We start from the raw sequence: 20,856 nt of genomic DNA, 5'->3' as shown, positions 1-20,856 counted from the left end.
TTATTTTCTTCCAACTGCAATACAAATAGAAAACCAAAGTTTTAAAAAGTAACAAAGTTTGATAGTGTAGCCATAGCTAAGATTATATTATAGGCCTATGTACTTGTTTCCATGAATCAACGCAAAGACGTACGTGCAAGTATTTAAATCACACAGGCGGAGTCATGATTTTCACACAAGGAGGGGCTAAAACATAATCGTCTGTCCTAAAGGTATCAAAAAGTAGTTTATAATTTCTTTAGTTGTAAAAAGAGTGGGGGCGGGGAGGACCCGTCCTAGACACATCGGTCGTCAACAGTTGATTTCCTCAAAATATTATGACTTGTTCACTGTGGAGTTTATAGGAAACGATGTTAAAAGACTGGAGCGGAAATACTACAAAATGAATATTGATGTTGAGTATTCATAATCAAGGTTATATCTAGATAATATGTACAATATAACTTGAAGCTTCTTTGTTGTTGAGGTAATCTTTTACATAATAACCCTAATCAACCATGACCAAAATAACATACAGTGTTAGTAAATTTTGGATATGTAGAAATAAACTAATTTGTAAACGTTAACGAAACAGACATTATATGTATAGGCTATAATAGTAGCCTATATTATTTTACTCCATGCGTACGTGACTTTGTTGATTTTTTTACTGTAAACAAAATTCAACAGTAGCCTACTGTATTTAGTGCCAGTCTCTTAGTATACATTGTTTGCAATGCTGCTGAAAACACAATACTCTCACTTCAGCCGTGCAACATTATATAATTAATAAATTACATTGAGAGAACACTAAGTAATGTAACATACAATGAGAGCACATATAAATGAATTATGGCCCGAAACGTCACATACTGTACATTTGTCAAGAAATATCAGTCGATTCATCGTGCGTTCACAGTTTGTTGTACATGAATTGTCAAACGGAGCATTATAGTATAATAATATTGTATTATTATGTATGACTGGCTTAATGACATTGTATCGTTATTGATGCTTTCCTCCTCAATGATGCGTGCATAGAACTAATATCGTCCTCTTTATCGTCAGGATCACCGTCATCTTCGGATCCGGAATCTGGCTTGATATAAGCAACAGAAGAACGGTCGTCGCAAAGTGATAATAATTCTTTAAAAAAAAAATGTAACAGTTACAATCATTCATTCATTCATTTTATTTAAACAAAGCAAAATTCAAAGTATGTTGACAAAATATGAATCAAATTAATAGTTAATGCCTTGTATCTGGAGAACTCAAATAAGCTCAACGAACTTTAAGACAGGTTCCACCAGGAAAAAAGTTGTTATAAAAAAAATTGGGATCAATGTTCATAGACAGAGACAAAGCAGTTACAGACGGTACATACACTACGCAAGAGACCAAGTATGGACGAAGACAAGACAAACAAACAAATCTTGAGGAAACACAATACTAAATTAGTAAACAATAATATAATATAAAAAAAAGAAGCATTTCTAATGTAATAATAGTGCTTAGTGATACCTGTAGTACCTTAAGCTTGGTTCTCACTAGGACTAAGCGCAATGACGTAAGCACAACGCAAGAGAGTTCACCAATGACAAGCAACAGTTCAAATAATCCCTTGCTCGTGATTGGTCAAATTACTTGCGTTGCACTTATCTCTTGTGTTGCGTTGAAGTGGCAACCACACTTTTGTTGGCCTACTCTCTGTTTAATAGCAAATATCTTTTTTTCTACTTTGGAACGACATTCGAACAACATTAGATCCCCAAATGTCGATATCCGGATCTGAATTTCGTTTAATCTCTAACAAATTTAGAATACCTTTAATTTCTTCCTTCACGACACTTGCTGCCTGCAAGATGTCCGCGTCTTCCAGAAACTGCTGAAGTGGTTTGAGCAAGTCAAGTGTGTTCCCACAAGTGTCGTTAACAGCTGTGTAAAGGTTTATAGCAAAAGACTGGTAGTATGGTAATGTTCTGAAATAGGTTGACTGTGCGTCACTGACGTCGAAAGCAAGTCTACAGAACTGAAGCCAATTTCCACGTTGTCCATACTCTGTTATCATAGTAAAACGATTTCTGGACAGGAGAGCAGAGAAAGTGCGCAAGTCTTTTTCCCATGAAGAAGCTCTACCATGAATCTGTAAGAAGAAGAAAAGAATATCTGGTAATTTTATTTCCCATTAAAAGAACCCTAGTCCACTGTTTTTAGTAGCGTGCAAACTATTGGAATTTCAATAGGGATTTGGATTGGATGGATTTATCACCGAGTCATAATTTCATGGAAAGGTCTGTATTTTAGGTATTGTAGTTTACTTCTTCGGTTTATGGCGCAGATCGTACCACTGTGGCCCTTTCTGAACTTGATGTCACAAAACGTATACAAATTCCATAAACACCATGTGTTTCCACTAGTCCAACAAATCTACTAATAACTGTTCTTTATTGTCTACTAAAGTAAGACTTTAACTGAAAATTAGACACATGTATACGGATATTAACAAGAAGTCCTATATATTGGGTTATTAATACAACCTTTGCTAAAATACCTACGTGTTTTAACGCATCTTTTCGTGTTATATTTAAGTTGAAACTGCCTTGCTTAAGTTCTTGGCGACATTCAATAGAAGCATTTCTGTACACGGTACTAGGGACTTCGAACGAAAACATGGTAAACGTTTGTCGACCACAGATTATATTTCCAATATGAATTTTCTAAAATATAAATAAAACAGTTATAGGATTATATAATTTACAATATTTACAAAATATAATTTATTAATTAGGCCTACGTCGAATTATTGATAGCTGTTTCCAATCTCTTCACGATTTGCAGTGTAATGTGAACTGAAGAGAAGAAGAGGTATTTATTGGACCTTATTCTTCCCATACATGAACTATCTGGTTTGATAAGGGTAACCGACCGTGTCTACATCATCGTACATCTGTAAGTGGAATACTTGAACTGGAAAATATCCCGTGTGTTCGTTTTATCACATGGTTTTAAAAACACTAAGGCACATCATTTTGTGAACTGAGCATTACTCTATACAACACAAAGCATTACCTCCTCTTTTCCAAACAACTTCATTATCAGAAACTCCCCTCCTAGCTGGTTTAACAATATCGTTTTTTCAGCCCATTCCTAAATTGAGTATAAAGTATTTTAATTAGTTACAATAAAGATCTTCATATTTTTGTGCTTAGTTGTTTATTTTACTTTTTATAAAATCAATAATAACAAGATAGAAAATACAAAAAGAAATACGCAAGACATTTTATAAAATTATAAAACTGGACATTTTTTGCACCAAAAATGGAAATATTAGACCTACATTTTCGTTTGTTGTGTCTTCTATCTTCCTTACGGTGATTGACAGTTCGTCACTACTTACGTCACCAATGACTGCCGATATCTTCACGGTTATAAAATGGTCGATTGGAACGTCGTAGAGACCCTCACAGTCCGTAATGTTTTTACGCTTAGGGCTTCCAATGAGTTTGAAATCCGTTACGTGATTCAATGTCTGTAATGTGTGAATCCATCTTGTTTCCTGTTTTATCGAAATACTTTTCGAATTTAAAAGCTCCCAACTTGTATCGTTTGATCGTCTGACTTTTGGCTCATACGTCCACTCACTGCCATCAACCATATACAAATCAATTGTTAGAAAAATAGATTGCTGGAGTTCAGTCACTGGTCCAACTACAATAATTGGGCTAACTTGATACTGCATACACAATCCCCCAACTTGTCTGGTGTCCGCAGGGTCATTGCCAACCTGGTAGAGAAACAAAACTGTAGGCTGCTTCAACGCTCCATTCGGTATCGTCAAGTGCGCGCCATTTACTGTCAGCGTTCCTCCGTCTTCCGTAAACAGGCCAGCGGAGAAATTATCCTGCTTAAAGTTGGTGTCGGAAGGATGAGATGTATGGTAAATATGAGACAGAAATCCTTCGTATCGAAAGGCTAAACCACTGACATTTGTTTCGATGTGTGTCGGAATATTTGATTCGGAAAGATCGCTTCGCTGAGGTAGTGGACGTGGAACCTGAAGACAAGAATTCAAAGAGATTATATGTATATGTTTTTATTCGATTAAATACAGACTAGTGGAATGGATAGACAGAAATACAATAATGGATAATAAATAGTCTAAAAGATGATTAGGAATTTTCCCCAATTATGACTGGATTTGTACAAAATAGTAATACTAAATTTGTAAACTGTTATTTCTACTTGAAGTCATATCTTTTTGCGATTATCTTATAGTATAGGCCTACTTATAATTAGTCTCACCTTTGGGGTCATGCATTCATAATTATCGTCTTTTGAAATGATTCCATTCTTTTTCAAAATAATTGGTGGTACGGTTATAGCAGGACAAGTTATCGATTTCTTTAATTTGGGTAGTGTGGCAGGTGGCCGCCTTTTCTTCTTCAAGTCATCAATCTTAGCATATGGATTGGCCTCACCCTTTCTTGTCTGGTTATTTTCAATGACGTCAAACGCTTCATCTTGTATTGTTTCAAGTCCTTTAGTTCTGTGTTTAGGTAATGTATCATTTTCTTTCTTTAATAATTCTTTATTTTGTTCCAATCGATCTTTTCCATTCATTGCTGTACCTTTAGAGAGACCTACGTATCCATTATTTATGTCTTGAGCGTCGAACTCCTGTGTGTTGCATTCAGTTTGGTAGTTTGAAATCGTCATACTATTTTCTTTATCAGATGATGTTACATTTTGATATAACGTTTTTTCATATATGTTCTCGGATTTTTGTCCAACTCTGTCTATTTGCTTATTTTTTCTTTCTGTGTCTATTCCTACAATTTGTACCATATCTGTGTAACCATTAATGACGTCACCACTCTCAAAGTTGCGTAACTGACAATCAGTAGTTTCATCTTTTGTCGGTTTCACCCGTCTCAGTCGTTTTTTTGCGTCGAGAATATCTGATGTTGTCAATATCATCTTTTTTTGAATATCTATTTCCGAATCGATATTTTCTGTATTTGTAAATAACTGACCATGTATAACCGTAGGGATTGTTATATCAGATCCTCGTCTTCGATCTATTTTCCGTCTCGGAATAACCTCCGTTTCTGTCATGCTATCAGCCATGATGAACTTTTATCCTTGATGACCTTTCAAACACCATGAAGTTGACCTATTTTTTATAGTTTTCTACAGATAGAAAAAAAAGTTATGTTTTTTTAGTATACTTAAAACTAAATTGCCATTATTTCGTAACACAACTTTCGTAATAGAGGCTATCGAAGTCAGTTTGTCATATATACTACCATTAATGTACACTCCTATCGTAATTAGGTCCCAGTTACTTTAATGAAATACTATTGTATATAGGCCAATAGTAGTATTTACTATTACGAATATTCTAGGCTTCTTGTCCGCAAATATCTCCTACCTTGGTGTATTTGTCAACACAATCACTCCAAGTTGTCAAACGTCACACGACATAGTAGTGTATTATTCTCCACTTAGACCCACAGTGTACACTTTTTTTTCGATAATCCACAAAATGAGGAAGTAGGAGTTATGTACACGGAAACCATGTCAAAACGTACGGTATATACTCAATGCATTTTATCAAGTGCTCAATCCGACAATAACTCTTTTAGAATTAACGTATAAAAGCATTTAGCCTATAGGAATAACTCTTTTGTGATTCACTAAACTTGTTTTGTACTATGATAATACCCAACAAACGTGTAATCATCTTTTTATAGATTATACTTTCCAACCAGCGTTTCAAAAAGTGTAGTGGAATTCCCATAAGCTATGTTTTTCAATGTGTAGAATGGTGAGTATGATAATATAGTCACCCGCAATACATCAAAATATTGCATTTACACAGGACATTAGAAACAAACTTTTTTTACTGAAAACCCACATAAAATATAATCATCTTTTTCAATTCCACTGAAAACTAACATTAAATCCAATCATCTTTTTCATTTCCACTTAATAAGATGATTGGACTTAATGTTGGTTTTAAGACCAGCTAAGTCAATCTTCTTAACTATCATCATATTCATTTTCCTGTTTCCAGTCATCGTGGTTATATTCATCATCATCATCATCATCATTATCATCATCATTCTCTTTTTGGAGTCAAATTCTTTGTGATCAACCTAACACAATCATTATTACCAAACACTGTGTACAACAATATATAACAAAGACATTATTTTTATTACAAGAATTTTTTATTACATTTTCTTTGTTTGATCTACTGATAAGATAATTTTGTTTTTTTAACAATAATAAAGTTATCCATCCATAATTGATCATTTTATACAAAAGCATATCGAATGAAATAAAATATTGTTGTTAGTGATGAAACAAAACTTTTATTAGTCGTTAGTAATATTATAAGAATTTTATGTTAGTTGTTAATAAAATAATAATTACTGTTCGACAATATATTTCTTCCTGATGAATCGAAATTATATTGGTATTAATTATATGTCGTCATCCTTAACTAATGTCGTCATCTTTATCCAATTCGAATGGCTTTACTCAATGATCTCATGTTTTACCAATATCGTCATCTTTTATCAATTTTATCATCTTTCACAAACATCGTCATCTTTAAAAAATGTCGTCATCCTTAACCAATGTCGTCATCTTTAACCAATGTCGTCATCTTTAACCAATTTCGTCATCTTTAACCAATTTCGTCATCTTTAACCAATTTCGTCAGCTTTACTCAATATCGTCATCTTAGACCAATATCGTCATCTTTAACCAACATCTTCATCTTTGACCAACATCGTTATCTTTGACCAATATCGTTATCTTTGACCAATATCGTTATCTTTGACCAATATCGTTATCTTTGACCAATTTCGTCATCTTTAACCAATTTCGCCAACTTTACGCAATATTGTCGTCTTTGACCAATGTCGTCGTCTTTAACCAAGGTCGTGATTTTTCACCTATGTCGTCATCTTTAACCAATTTCGTCATCTTTAACCAATTTCGTCATCTTTAACCAATTTCGTCATCTTTAACCAATTTCGTCAGCTTTACTCAATATCGTCATCTTAGACCAATATCGTCATCTTTAACCAACATCTTCATCTTTGACCAATATCGTTATCTTTGACCAATATCGTTATCTTTGACCAATTTCGTCATCTTTAACCAATTTCGCCAACTTTACGCAATATTGTCGTCTTTGACCAATGTCGTCGTCGTTGACCAATGTCGTCGTTTTTAACCAATGTCGTTATTTTTCACCTATGGCGTCATCTTTCACAAATATCCTCATTTTTAACCAATTTTGTCATGTTTATTGTCAAAAACGTTTTCATCTTCCGATCCCGAATCGTTGTGGGAGAATTCAGCCGTAGAACGCTTGTCGCAAAGTGACAATGATTCTAAATGAAAATAAAGAAAACATAATACTGTAGTAAAAACTCGATAAATACACTAGTAAGCGATACTATTTTTGTATGAAGACGAAACAGGGAATATGAATTCCATGTGAGATTATTAAAAAATTACGACATAATAGAGCCTCATATTAAGCGATTCCCTGTTGTTAAAGTTTTATTTATGCTAATGCTAGATTATCCCTAACAATGACCGGAGGAAATGCTGTTTATATGCTGAATTTGAATTTTATGTTTATTTATATTTCTGGAAATAATATGGAATACTTTCACTTTCTTCAAAATTTTTCAAAGGGTGTTGAAATTCAGAACATGGCGGATCTGTCATCATTACAACAGACAAAGACAAACCAGGGAACTTTATCGTTGTCCTGATTTAGAAAATTGTCTTTTAGAATTTCTATAAAGTTCACAATACCTTCAATTTCTTCTTTGACTACACTTGATGCTTGTAAGATGTCCGCGTCTTCTAGAAATGTCTGAAGTGGTGTGAGCAATTCAAGTGTGTTCCCACAAGTGTCGTTGATGGCAGTGTAAAGATTAATGGCAAATGATCTGAAGTATGGTAGCGTTCTGAAATGGTTTGACTGTGCGTCACTGAAGTCGAAAGCAAGCCTACAGAACTGAACCCAATGCTCACATTGTCCAAACTCTGTTATCATATTGAAACGATATTTGGAAAGTAGAGCAGAGAATGTGCGCAACTCTTTCTGCCAATAAAGCGTACCAGAAAGCTGTAAATACAAAGCGGTTATAATAGTGGTTTTTTTAAAAGTGTCGTGTCTAGTAATCTAGGATAAACTGGGCAAACGGAACATACTGTATCTTTGTCCATGGATAAACGAAAGGAAATTTGGTACCTTGGACCGTTCCTACTTTAAGACTATTTAAGTATTCTGTTTTCATATCTCTCGTTATGAAGAAATGAATTACTCCATCACCGCTGTATGGTGTGCATATTTACACATAAATGAAACAGTAACAGTACTGTATGCGGGCTAAATAATGCAACAAAACCTACCGCGTGTGAATCTTTACGTGTTATATTTAATTCAAAACTGTCTTCCTTAAGTTCTTGCCGGCACTTGATAGAAGCATTTCTGTACACGGTACTAGGGACTTTGAAAGACAACTTTGTAAACGTTTGGTGACCACAGATTATGTTCCCAATATGAATTCTCTAAAAAAAAACAGTTAAAAATTCCAATACTATCATCGAAAGTGGAAGATGGACATCGGCCAAAGGTCGAACTTAATATTTGGTATATTTTTTATTAGGCCTATTATTTTTTAACAATGAATGGCACCCAACTTGATTGTTTCTGTCTCCTAATCTTCTCACCTAGGCTGATCATGTCTTTATGTATTAGTATCCATGTTAAGTTGTTTCCTTCTGTTTTTCTTCCGTCTGCTATTTGTTTTAGGCCCTTTACAATTGCTATTGGACATAAAATTACTTAGAGCAATGCTTACCTCTTCTACGCCAAACACATTCATTATCAGAAACTCTCCTCCAAGCTGATTTAGCAGGATAGTTTTCTCGGTACATTCCTGAAGTTTAAAAATTTAACATTTGTATTAAAGTTGTGCTGTAAACATTGTTTAATTAAAATTTAGTAAGCAACTTATGAAATTTTTATTCATTTCATACGCGAAACTGAACACGAGCATGTAATTTTCTGGTATCTGTACAATTACGTCAGAGTAGAGCAAATCTTAATTAATTAGTACTCAGACGCAGGCACTACAAATTATCATCATACATTAATTTTGTTTCTTCTAAAAAAGAAATAGGTAGCTTTCTATTTGCAACGATCAACGACCAAACCGAAAAGTTCATGTTAATTAATTGTGCGCATGCGGAGATATTGGGGCGTGACGTGTCCTCGGCGCAGGTTTGATGGTTTTCTAGGTTCAGACGATGACCTGACTTAGGTTGGTCGTCGGTCGTCGAAACACGAATCGAAAGCTCCAACTTACATCAGCATTTTTAGAATCGTCTGTGTCCGCTTTCTTAACGGTGATTGACAGTTCATCACTCTTTACGTCCTCAATGACTGCCCCCATTTTCACTGTCATAAAATGTTCGATTGGAACGTCATAAAGCCCGTCTGAATCCGAAATATTTTTACGCTTAGGACTTCCATTCAGTTTGAAATCCGTTACGTGATTTAATGTCTGTAATGTGTGAATCCATCTTGTTTCCTGTTTTATCGAAATACTTTTCGACTTTAAAGGCTCCCAACTTGTATCGTTTGATCGTCTGACTTTTGGCTCATACGTCCACTCACTTCCATCAACCATATACAAATCAATTGTTAGAAAAATAGATTGTTGGAGTTCAGTCACTGGTCCAACTACAATAACTGGACTAACCTGGTACTGTATACACACACCCCCAACTTGTCTAGTGTCATCCGGGTCTTTGTCGACACGGTAGATGAACAAAACCGTAGGCTTCTGCAGCGCTCCATTTGGTATCGTCAAGTGCGCGCCATTTACTGTCAACATTCCCCCGTCTTCCTTAAATATACCAGCAGAGAAATTTCCCTGCTTAAAATTGCTGTCGAATGGATTGGATGTATCGTGGTAAATATGAGACAGAAACGCTTCGTATCGTGAAGCTAGACCTTTGAAATTGGTTTCAATGTTTTTTGGAATATTTGAATTTGAAAGATCGTCACGTGGTGGCAGTGGAAGCGGAACCTAAAAATAGAAAGATGGAAGGAAGATTACAAATAGGGCAAAAGATTTCAAGGCCTACTTTTTCATTCAGCTCTATGAAACAAAAAAACTACAAATGGAGAAAAACCAATTACCTTTGGAATCATGAATGCATAATCATCTTCCGGCGTTATCAATTCTTTACTTTCTAGGATAGCTTCAGGTACGATTATAGCTGGAGCAGTTTTTGTTCGCATTTTAGGCATTGTGGCAGGTGGTCGCTTTTTCTTCTTAATTTCACTAATCGTTGCATACATAGAGTTATTACATTCTGTGTTTCCTGTGACCCTATCTAATTCATCATCCTTTGTTCCGTCAGGTTTTTCAGTTATGTTGTCTTTAGATAGTGTCTTGCTTTTCTGATCAGGTAGCAGTACGCTTTTATTTTGATCCTGTTTAGGGTTCTTTTTTTGCCTTTGTTCGACCTGATCTTTTTGTGGATTTTGACATATTTCTCTTGCACTTTTAGAGAGATTCGTGTTTACAGGCTTCAGTTGTATCTGTGTTATAGTATTAACATTTTCATTCGTGGTGGTAGCTTGCTTTGTTGCATTCTCATCTCTTGGTTTCACTTTTTTCAGCCGGTTTTTTCCAGCGACAAAGTCAACGTTACATGACATCATCATCATTGCATTTTTGGTTAAAGACGGATTGATTCGCTTGATCATATAATCCCTTTTCACATTAACATCTTCGGTGTTTGGAAATACTTTGCCCTCTTCGTCTCCAATGACTCTTGCATCTACAATACGAATATCTGAAACGTTTCTCTCTGAAGGACGTCTCCGAAGTGGCTTAGGTTGATGAGCAACCTCCGCCTCCTCCGACTCCTCGGTCGTCGCCTTAGTCGCTTCCTCGATTTCCTCAGGAATATCATCCATAATTAATTGTTCTCCCTGGTCCATATGTAATCACTGTATACAACTGCAAGGTGATGACAATTGTCTATATTTAGAAAGGTAAGGTTATAGCTATAATTTGGAAGGTTAAGTGATTGGACTGTCTGCGTTCGTAAGAGATCCCAATCGTTTGTCGATAGTTCATATTTTCGGGTTCATTACTTATAATATTATAAGATAATCCTTCACAACTAACACACTCTGTGTATAAATAGTGGAGTAAAATTAGATAGAGAACTGATGTCGACTGGGATCTATATAGGAAAATATAGCAGGGGTCTTAGAGTGACAAATAAACTTATCGACAAACGTATAGACAAACTTAATAAGACAACCAGTTTACGATTTGAACCGTGTGGCAGACTATACATATGAATCATATAAGTATGATATAATTATTGCCGCGTCAAAAAAACATGGCGACACCAAAGTTTTATGTATAATTATATAATTTGCCGGAAGTAAGAAAAAAATCATCATTCCGGTATACGTTTTACTGTAACAATATGCCTAATGCTCTAAAACAGAAATAATAATAATAATGATAATAATAATAAAAATATTGTTAATTTATATAGTAGTTAAAGCTGAATTTTACCTTAATGATCGGCATAAACCATTTCCAAAAAACTGATGATTGTCGCTATATTTGCCAACAGTGTATTTTTGTCGTATGTATTTTAGTGTTTGGTTAACTTTTTCTTTATCCCACACAATGATATCTATTATATATACACGGAAGTCAGGTAAAAACGTTCCCACACAATGCATTTTAGCAAGTTGAAGAGCTTACTTTAACAATAACTTGTGATATGTATAAAAGTTTCTTGCCCAGAGGTATAGCAGCTCTTTTGTTATGTCTCTCAGTGTGTTTTGTACTGACTGATCCAGCCTAAATTCCCCAGGCAAGTGTAATATTCTTTTTATAGACTCTTTTTAAAAAACTGTAGAAACTAATAAATAACGTTTGAAAGAAATTGTATCCATTAGCTTAATTTCCCATAAGTTAAGAGTACACCATACTATATTGTTTGAAGGTTTGTGTGGCGAAATCAATATACTTTTGCGGTATATAGGCCTACCCACGACGTTTCGATTAATATATTTATCCCAAGGAGTGACGTTGTGCTCCACGAACTTTAGGCCTTTATATAATATAAACCATAAACACCTGCATTCAGCTATCGTTAAAGATTACACGTATTTGTGCCAGTTTTTACAAACTTGTCATATACAAATATCAAAACAATTCGCTTCCTGACATCTTTGTATACAGTATTTTGTCTTTGTATTGTCAACATTATTCTACTGCAGTTACTGCATTATTTGTCATCACACTATTATATCGACTTCTACAATGAATCAAACTCAAATCATGTTAAAGCAGTAAAATGTAGTTACCACAGTAAAAATAATTTTGACATGATCACTATTTGCTTCCATAAATAAAAAAAGTTAAATACTAATGTTAGTAAGTAACATGACACGTTGTGCGATAATCACCGAGCTGGTAGTGGCTCTGATGGCTTACCGTTCCGTTTTTGCTAATTTTTTCGAAGAACAGACGATATAAAAAATAACATACAATATAATAACAATAATAAAACTGAAAATTCTTGGCGGGGGCACCTTAACAAAGTTAATTGCTTGGCGCTATCGTCATCGTAATAATAGCTGGAAGCTTTCGGTTATTAACAATCAGGATATATAACCTTTGTGTTGTGAAGTTTGTCTTTCATAGTTCAATCGCCCAGACAGTGTCGTAACGCAGGTGACAAGGGCCCCTGGTTTAACACTCAGGGCCCTTCAACCCTGGATAGTTGCTTTGATGCTTTTCATGCTCCGGGGCCCCAAAACTCCGGGGCCCCAAAACTCCGGGGCCCCTGGGTTTAGCCAGTGAGCGCTCATAGCCGTTACCACTGCACCCAGACCAACGATTCGGGTTTTGCGACATTGTCCCTATGTATTTATGTATCACGGTCACCGTCGTATATTCAACAGCATTTCACGTTATCCATTCCAAATACACAAAATACTCAATTGATTATTAAAGCAATTGTACTACAAGATAATAAACGATTTAAAACAATTTATTCAACAAAATGTTTATCCAGGATTTCACAATCAGGTAAAAGAAAAACCTTGATTTTATCCCCATCCAATTTAAAATTATCACTATGATAATTATAATTATATTTGTTTAAATAGTTTTTTTTTAATTAATACATTCAATTCAATTGCAATTTATTTTTCTTTTTCTCTTTATCATGAAGATATAGCATTAGTGATAAATAACATAGACAGAGGAGTATTATAATCAAGGCTAGCCGCGTGTAATTATAATAATATGGTAAAATAATTTTTTTTTCTGTTTGGTATAAATAGCCATTTACATTCTTTTATGAATAAATAACAAATAAAAATTACATTCATCTATAAATACTTTTTGATGGTTTGTGATTCATTTATGATCGAAAACATCGGTATTGATGTTTCTATACGATACTTTCCACACATGAATATCAACAATAGGTCAATACATACAAATAATATTACTATTTACAATTGAACTGTGTAAAAACATTAAAAACAGCGTAAAAACTCTTATCAAAAACTCCATCAGAAAAGATAACTCAGTTGTTTGGGCGTAAACAAAAATAAAATTTAGCAGTCGGTTGGTCAGATGGTCGGTCGGTCGGTTGGTCGGATGGTTGGTCGGTCGTTAATGGTTGGTCGGTCGGTAATGAGCACGCGACTGCAGCCATGTATAAGACATTGTTTTTGTTAATAATTCCTGCATAATAACAGCCTTCTTATCTGTGGAATGTTTAAAATCACACACATGGAAATGCAAAAAAAAAGAGTTAAACTTAAAAGTCTATGGATTAACACTGCAGTTTTAAAACTAATAAGCATTTCAACAGTTGTTAAATGAAATACATTGCATTTCAACTAGCCAACTCCCATTCCACAAACAGTTAACACTCATAGTGAGTTAGTAACTCAAGCTAGTGTTTTAACTATATTAAATTGTATCCCCTTTTATCGTTTTAGTTCGAACTAAAACTAAAAATATCACAGCTTAGGTAAATACAAATATTTTATACATACATGTATGGTAACAGTAGTTGTTTAATTTATTTAATTTGAACTAAAATATAAATATAAAGTCAGTTTGTATTTGGACGGACTTCAAGGCAATAACTCTGCAAAAATAAAAACATATATACTGTATAAATAATAATATATAAACAAGAACATACTCAACACACATTTTCTGCCTGTAATGTATCATCAAATTATCACACGCGAGTATTACACGCGTATCTCACGCGATACACGTTTCAGATTTAAATCGTTTAAATGTATGCTGACGATATTCAATTATATCTTCCGTTCACCCTTTCTAAGCAGTTTTCTGTTTTTAATTAACTTCAAAAACTGAAAGTCAGAAATCCTATTAATTTGATACATTTAACATAACACAGTGTCCCTAAGGCGTGTCCCCTGAATAGGGGTTTTTCGTACATAGTGTTATTATGGTATTTCCCCTCGTTCTGTCATGAAAAGTCATATGGTCATATATTATATAATATATATAGTATTGTTGGTAAAAAGAGAAATATGTTGGCACATATGGCGTGTCATACGCATAATAATAAGTAATACTATAAGCAGGTAGATATTTGATAATGCTTTGTATTTGGCACCTCTGTTACAATGCAATGTCCGCTTTCCGAAAACCCTGAGACACATACTTTCATTTCTTCTGTGTTCTAGTTTATCATTTTTTGGCTACATAAGTCGTATATATTTCTGTATTTAAGTTTAAGTTGCTCCATTTAACATTTTGATACATCGATTCAGCTTGATGCAGATCTCTACAATCGCCTAGTTGTTCTTCTTGTTGTCGTTCTTCTTCTTCGCCTTCTTGCTCTTCTTCCTTATTTGGTATACCAATGTCCAAATTAAGTTGCTGTGGTCCACAGCTCACAAATCCTGCATCCGCGACACCTTGTCGAAACACACCACCAGTTGCGCTCAGAGGCTGGATGTCTGACGTTGTTGGGAGCGACCGTCTTGCGTTGTTAAAACCTAAACATAAAAAAACGATGAATATGTATAAATATTACCATGATTTGTACAGTGTAATTATGATAATGAAATTCATTACTTTTATCTTAAAAGTAAGTGAATAACTTAGGCGTCCTGGCTAATGTATATCCTACAGTATTTTAAACAAATTATAATGTTTTGTAGTGGAGCTGTAGCTTAGTTAACGTGCTTGTGCCGATCGCAAGGTTCCATCCTGACCTACCTGTTTTTGCTGTGATTTCGTTCACTTTGTCTGCTGTATCGACCATTCCACAACTTCGAAGATGAGGTTCGAGCTTTCTAAAATCATTGTCATTCATATTGAGATATCTTGCAACAGCAAGCTCAATGCCAGTATTGTCCTTTTCTTCCTGATCAAAGTCTTGGTAGAGAAACTCTTCAAATGCTGGTGTCAGGGTCTTCTCAATGGCAGCGCAAACTGTTTTCATGTTGTCTTTGTTTACGTTGGTTTGGGGTTTTTTGAAATGGGTTTCTCTGGTTGTATTGCTTAGATTCAGTTTGGTTGTATGTGATTTTCCCTTAATAATACAATCTATAATGTGTATATCTGTCGTTTCCGAAACCGGAATGCCCCATTTAACTGATGACAAATTTTCATCGAAAACACACGCAAGATAGTTATGTAACGGCACCTGTAAAGACAATATAATAAGTCTCAGTAACGGATTTTTAATCCTTATTGCTTTTTTGAAAGAAAACCGACCCCCCTCTCCTACCCCCGCATTTTGAAGAAACGTACAACAGCTGAATGTGCATAGGCCTAGGCCTAATGTATTTAGAAAATTGTATTAATATGGTTGACCGTAGTGTTAAACAAGGCCAACAGCCATTAAGTCGCGTGCTACAATGCATAGTGATACCGGACCGACAGACAGACCGACAGACCGACCGACCGACCGACATAGTGAACTATACTGACCGAAATTACTGAACACTGAATATTTTTTTAATTTACACGTGCGTAGCCTGTCACTTTTGACGTGCTCGTATAACGTAATTTCGAGTTAAGTAAGTCAAGAAAACAGAAATCGGGCAAAAAGAGTGCGCAATAACATTTAACGCGCAGTGCGCGCGCAACAATATGCGCACTCATGGCAATTTTGTAAACGCTTAAAATTGCCTGAAACGTACTCTTATTTCATCGAAAATAAATTTTGAAAATTTTAAGCGCGCGTACGCATGCGTTACATGCGCTACGCACGTAATTGTATTGCCATATGATGATTTATGCCCTGAAATTTATGAGTACAACATTTTATTTAATTGTGATTCATGGTTGTGAAGATATGATTACAAACGTGATTTCGTTAAATCGTGCGTAGACCGCGTAATTTTTTATTGCGCACCGTGAAAACATAACCACATCGATTCCTGGCCATAAGGAATATTCTGTGAAAAATTGACTTAGCTAGATTAAACTGATATCAAGATAAGGTCAGAAAGCGATAAAACGCATAGTGATACCGGACCGACAGACAGACCGACAGACAGACAGACCGACCAACCGACCGACATAGTGAACTATAGAGTCGCGTCCACGCGACTAAAAATATAACTTACCGTGCGGTCATCGATAATGATATTAACTTCTGAATCCTTATTGCAATAGCATTGCTTCTCAGAATTCAATGATTTTCCTGGGTCTTCTTTCTAATTATTAAATGTTAAATATTTATATTAATTTATTTTTTTAGCACAATTAGTACTGTACAAACAAAATCTTAATTAATGGACCATTTCAAAATTATTCTACTGCAGTTACTGCAGTAACTACATTTTGTGTAACTCTTGAACTTGATTATGCATTTTTTTAGAAAGTTTTTTGTATGTCGAAATCGATACACACTGTTTATTGCAGTGACTGCCTCATAAACGTCTACAATGAAGAAAACTAAAATTTTGCACTTATTGCAGTAAGAAAATGTAGTTATTTCAGTAGAATACATATATTGAGCATTTCTATTCCATTTTGTTTAATGTTATAATGAATATTCATAATATATCTTCAATTTATTTAAAGAAAATTCAGAAGGCTGGGGCAGCTTTTGAATCTGTTTTAAGTTAATTTCAAGCTCAAATATAAAAGTAATTTTACTTACATTGACTTTTCTGACTTCCATGTGAACCTCATGTCTTCCGTGAACATATATTGGACATGCGTTTATCTCCAAAAGCGTCATCCGCTCGAGTTCTGAACAATTATCGTTGGCTTGGTCCAATTCTGTTTTAAACTTGGTGAAGTGATTTACAATTATACAAGACTTATTATTCTTTATGTATGCCGTACCATCAGACTTGCACATTTTCGTCCAGTCGCCATTTTCTTGCTTACAAGATACAATAGATCTTGGTTTCTGTAGCACCTTTTCAGGTACGTTACCGTACAGCTCGACACGAAGGGTCACGTACATGTCGAATGTAAGACCTTCTGGACCACACATTACTTCTGGACATAAGGGAATCTTTCCATCGGTTTTCATATATCCCAAGTTGTAGATGAAAACGTACGTCTGCTTTGGCAACGCGCCTTCTGGGATTGTCAACGAAATCATGCCCAACGTTAGAGTCGCACCTTCCTTATCAACAGTCGCAACTAGCATTCGTCTATCCTTCGATAGTATGTATTTGTCACGTGGCTTCTGTTTCAAATCTCGTACTAAACCAGAGTACATAATTTCAAACTTATTACGTTTCTGTATGTGTTGAACCTCTCCGGCATCGACCTGTAGAAAATAAGCATACTGCATTTGTATTTTGCTGGCAGTAGGCCTACAGCAATTAAAAAATTACCTATTACACGGACTTCTTATAGTCTGTATGCCTAAATATGTGTCTACACTATCAAAAATATGATGTGCCCATATATGGACATGGTGATGTCATATCGCTACCACATTTGGGCATATCACTACCACATCACACTTTTTTGTCACATAAAGTTTGATAGTGTAGACAGAGCTTAATATTGATTAATTGTTCACACGGCTGTGTTCACACACACACTAGATAGAGTTGAGTTAAACTGGTCCGAATCATATCCGAGTTACATCCGACGCGAATTGCCCTTGTGGTCAGAGTAACTCAGATATACTGCTTTATTTTATTGTTTGATTTAGTTTAACCGTTATCAGTTTAGTGTAAGAGAGGGCATATCACAACATTCAATTTAATTCATTGAATTCTACGTTTAATCAAGGCAATATAGCAACAGGATGCTGAGCTCCAGAGACCAACATGTCTATCTACATACCACACCCAGACACGGCACGCCGCGGAGAATACGTACATAGGCCTAATGTTGGTATTTGTCGCAGCCAGATAGAAAATCAAGGGACTGTTCATATCTCTCCATGGCGAGCTCAGTGTCCTGTTGTTTGATTGTCTTGGTTTAATGGTATTTTTAGTCGCGTAGCCGCGACTCTATAGTTCACTATGTCGGTCGGTCGGTCTGTCTGTCGGTCCGGTATCACTATGCGTTTTATCGCTTTTCTGTACTTTTTGAACTGTTTTGATGTACAAAAAAGTTTTAAAGTACATTACTTTTTGAAAGTTCATTTTTTTCTGAGAGCACGCGACTTATGGCTGTTGCGTGGTTTATGTCCAAAGCGACTTACCTTGTTGGTTTCTTGTGTTCTAGCGTACACATGATTATCATCATTATCACCGTTCAGTTGCTGTACCTCTTTGTCATTGTAAATGTTGCAATACTCCCCTTCTGTTAATCCTCCTAATGAAGTCACTGCACCATCAGTGACCGTCACTTTCCTATGTAATTTGTGTTTAACAGCTTCGTTCGGTTTGTAATCTTTATGATTCATCATTGATATATTCTCACAATATTGACACATTTCCTGGTGTTGTACCGTACTCAGTTTCTTCACAGAAAACTCAAACCTTATATAGTACGTGGGAAAAATAGACAATAATTATAAGTGGTGTTTTATTTCAAGAAAATCACTATTCTCAAATTCTGAGATAAAGGTTTAGAAAAAAAATTTAAGCGATGAAGATTTTATTTTTGTAATTGTTTACTGTATTTTTTGGCCGCACGCAAAGTTAGCGAAATGCAAATACGTAGGGCTATCAAAATGTATTCATAAAAACAAAAGTAATATCAAACAAACATCAGTAAAATCGGGTGGATATTACATTACGATAAGCTCTGTCCACAATATCAAACTTTGTTTAGGTTTATCTACACTATCAAAAAAGTGTGATGTGCCCAAATAATGGTAGTGATATGACGTCATCATGTATGGACATATTTTTTTCACATAAAGTTATAGATAGCGTAGACAGAGCTTTACATCGAGAGAACTGGATTTTGATTTAAAAAATCAGTTGACACCCGACAGAATCGGGTGAGTTGAGAGGTATATGCAGTTATGAAATAGAAAATAAATAAATAACTTATTCCCGTCAGAATCAGGGATGTTAGTACCCGGGTCGTTTCGGCCCATGCATGACGTTCGTTTAACTTTACCAGGTCTTACTTCTAAATGGGCAGCCAACTTTTATTCAGATACATATTGTCAATATATATTTGTTGTGGTATTATCTAGTTTTAAACGATCATAATATCCATAATATTTAAAAAAAATCATACTTTTTAAAAACAAATCAACATCATAAGCATCATACACTATCACTAACTAATTTGACAAACAATCTCAAAGAACCATCGCGTACACGTAGCGAGCGTACCCTTACACGCAAGGGCTTGGCCTCGCGTGTGACACACAAGTGTCATTCTCACGACACACGCCTTTTTTTTTCTCTTGGTAAAGTAAACTCGGGTATATTTAACAAGTAGCTTATTTTTACATTTAGGCATATGGCATTATAAAACAAACTTCAATTTCGTAACTGTCTTTTTTAACGTTAAAAACAGAAATTATAACCTAAAACTTATAATTATATTGTAACCTTACCTGGAGTCACTTCTTCTTTAAACTAACTAAATATTAAATTACAGTAGCAATAGTAGATCTAATCGCGTGGAAATGATTCATAATATAATATTAAAAAAAGGGGAATTTCACCTATTGTCCTACCTGTCAAATAGGTATTGTTCAAATTTATTTCCTTTAAAGAAGTAAATACAATTGTTGATAGTTTAGAAAATAAATAGTGTAATCAAATGGTTTGTCAGGCCTATGCAAAGTTCATTATCTATAAACTATATGTCCTAATGATAACAAGAGTTTGACAATTTGTCAACTGTATTTCCGCCTTTGTAATATGAATACATACAAATAAATTCATTCAGTTCTTTACTGCACTATAATATACAATTATTAACGTTATTCAATTACTGAATTATTAAGCCTTATGTTATCATACAATTTGTCTATTAGTTATGGTTTAGGCATGTAGATAATATTTTGTATAAGCCATAAGTTTGCTATGAGGAACCGAACGATGTCGTCAGTGCAAGGGACAGCTAGCATTACTTGTTATACGAGGCGGACTAAACTAATTAGTACATTGTCTCACATTAAATCCTCCTCTCAATATTCATCCAATGTATTTTGATCATTAATGTATCTGAGCATGAACGGTTAGTTTTCTCACGTTTACGCCTTGCGGTGGTATCGCACGCCACCCGATGAATGCGGCGAAGTGCAGACCAAGCTTCACGCGTTATGTGAATGCCCCTTACTGCACACACATACGCCAGCATTATAGTATACATTGTCATAGCCTTGTGTGTC

The 20,856-nt window shown here is 35.0% G+C and overlaps 4 protein-coding genes across 6 annotated transcripts in view; all 4 read right to left on the bottom strand.

Moving 5' to 3' along the window:
* Nucleotides 1-5,567, bottom strand: LOC144839559 (uncharacterized). The gene is made up of 7 exons (XM_078694979.1): nucleotides 5,411-5,567; nucleotides 4,282-5,169; nucleotides 3,317-4,033; nucleotides 3,049-3,126; nucleotides 2,535-2,696; nucleotides 1,804-2,122; nucleotides 1-1,125 (listed from the first exon to the last, which is right to left on the bottom strand). The coding sequence occupies exons 2-7, from the start codon at nucleotides 5,104-5,106 to the stop codon at nucleotides 968-970; spliced, it is 2,259 nt and encodes a 752-aa protein (XP_078551105.1). The 5' UTR covers nucleotides 5,107-5,169; nucleotides 5,411-5,567; the 3' UTR covers nucleotides 1-967.
* A 722-nt stretch (nucleotides 5,568-6,289) lies between these two features.
* On the bottom strand, nucleotides 6,290-11,715 carry LOC144840536 (uncharacterized). Of its 3 annotated transcripts, XM_078696373.1 has the most exons (8): nucleotides 11,625-11,715; nucleotides 10,223-11,072; nucleotides 9,384-10,109; nucleotides 8,877-8,954; nucleotides 8,425-8,583; nucleotides 7,822-8,137; nucleotides 7,299-7,388; nucleotides 6,290-6,994 (listed from the first exon to the last, which is right to left on the bottom strand). In XM_078696373.1, the coding sequence occupies exons 2-8, from the start codon at nucleotides 11,030-11,032 to the stop codon at nucleotides 6,978-6,980; spliced, it is 2,196 nt and encodes a 731-aa protein (XP_078552499.1). In that variant the 5' UTR covers nucleotides 11,033-11,072; nucleotides 11,625-11,715; the 3' UTR covers nucleotides 6,290-6,977. The 3 variants fall into 3 exon arrangements, with proteins under 3 accessions (XP_078552499.1, XP_078552497.1, XP_078552498.1); XM_078696371.1 differs by lacking the exon at nucleotides 6,290-6,994 and having other exon boundaries at nucleotides 7,001-7,388; XM_078696372.1 differs by lacking the exon at nucleotides 6,290-6,994 and having other exon boundaries at nucleotides 7,001-7,388; nucleotides 10,223-11,051; nucleotides 11,625-11,693.
* A 1,528-nt stretch (nucleotides 11,716-13,243) lies between these two features.
* On the bottom strand, nucleotides 13,244-20,083 carry LOC144841076 (uncharacterized). Its single transcript, XM_078697259.1, has 6 exons — nucleotides 20,074-20,083; nucleotides 18,757-19,036; nucleotides 17,242-17,865; nucleotides 16,703-16,792; nucleotides 15,345-15,774; nucleotides 13,244-15,121 (listed from the first exon to the last, which is right to left on the bottom strand). Exons 2-6 carry the CDS (start codon nucleotides 18,988-18,990, stop codon nucleotides 14,811-14,813), a joined length of 1,689 nt encoding a protein of 562 aa, XP_078553385.1. The 5' UTR covers nucleotides 18,991-19,036; nucleotides 20,074-20,083; the 3' UTR covers nucleotides 13,244-14,810.
* Nucleotides 16,161-20,856, bottom strand: part of LOC144841075 (uncharacterized) — a 40,080-nt gene continuing 35,384 nt past the window's right edge. Inside the window, exon 7 of the transcript XR_013611987.1 lies at nucleotides 16,161-16,697. The gene's annotated coding sequence lies outside the window, so the exon portion shown is untranslated. The remainder of the gene's footprint in view (nucleotides 16,698-20,856) is intronic.

The sequence above is a fragment of the Antedon bifida genome, chromosome 4, assembly GCF_963402885.1.
Source record: "Antedon bifida chromosome 4, ecAntBifi1.1, whole genome shotgun sequence".
In the NCBI taxonomy this organism is placed as follows: domain Eukaryota; kingdom Metazoa; phylum Echinodermata; class Crinoidea; order Comatulida; family Antedonidae; genus Antedon; species Antedon bifida.
The sequence above is the reverse complement of the archived record's forward strand: the minus strand, read 5'-3'. Positions and strand labels throughout refer to the sequence as shown.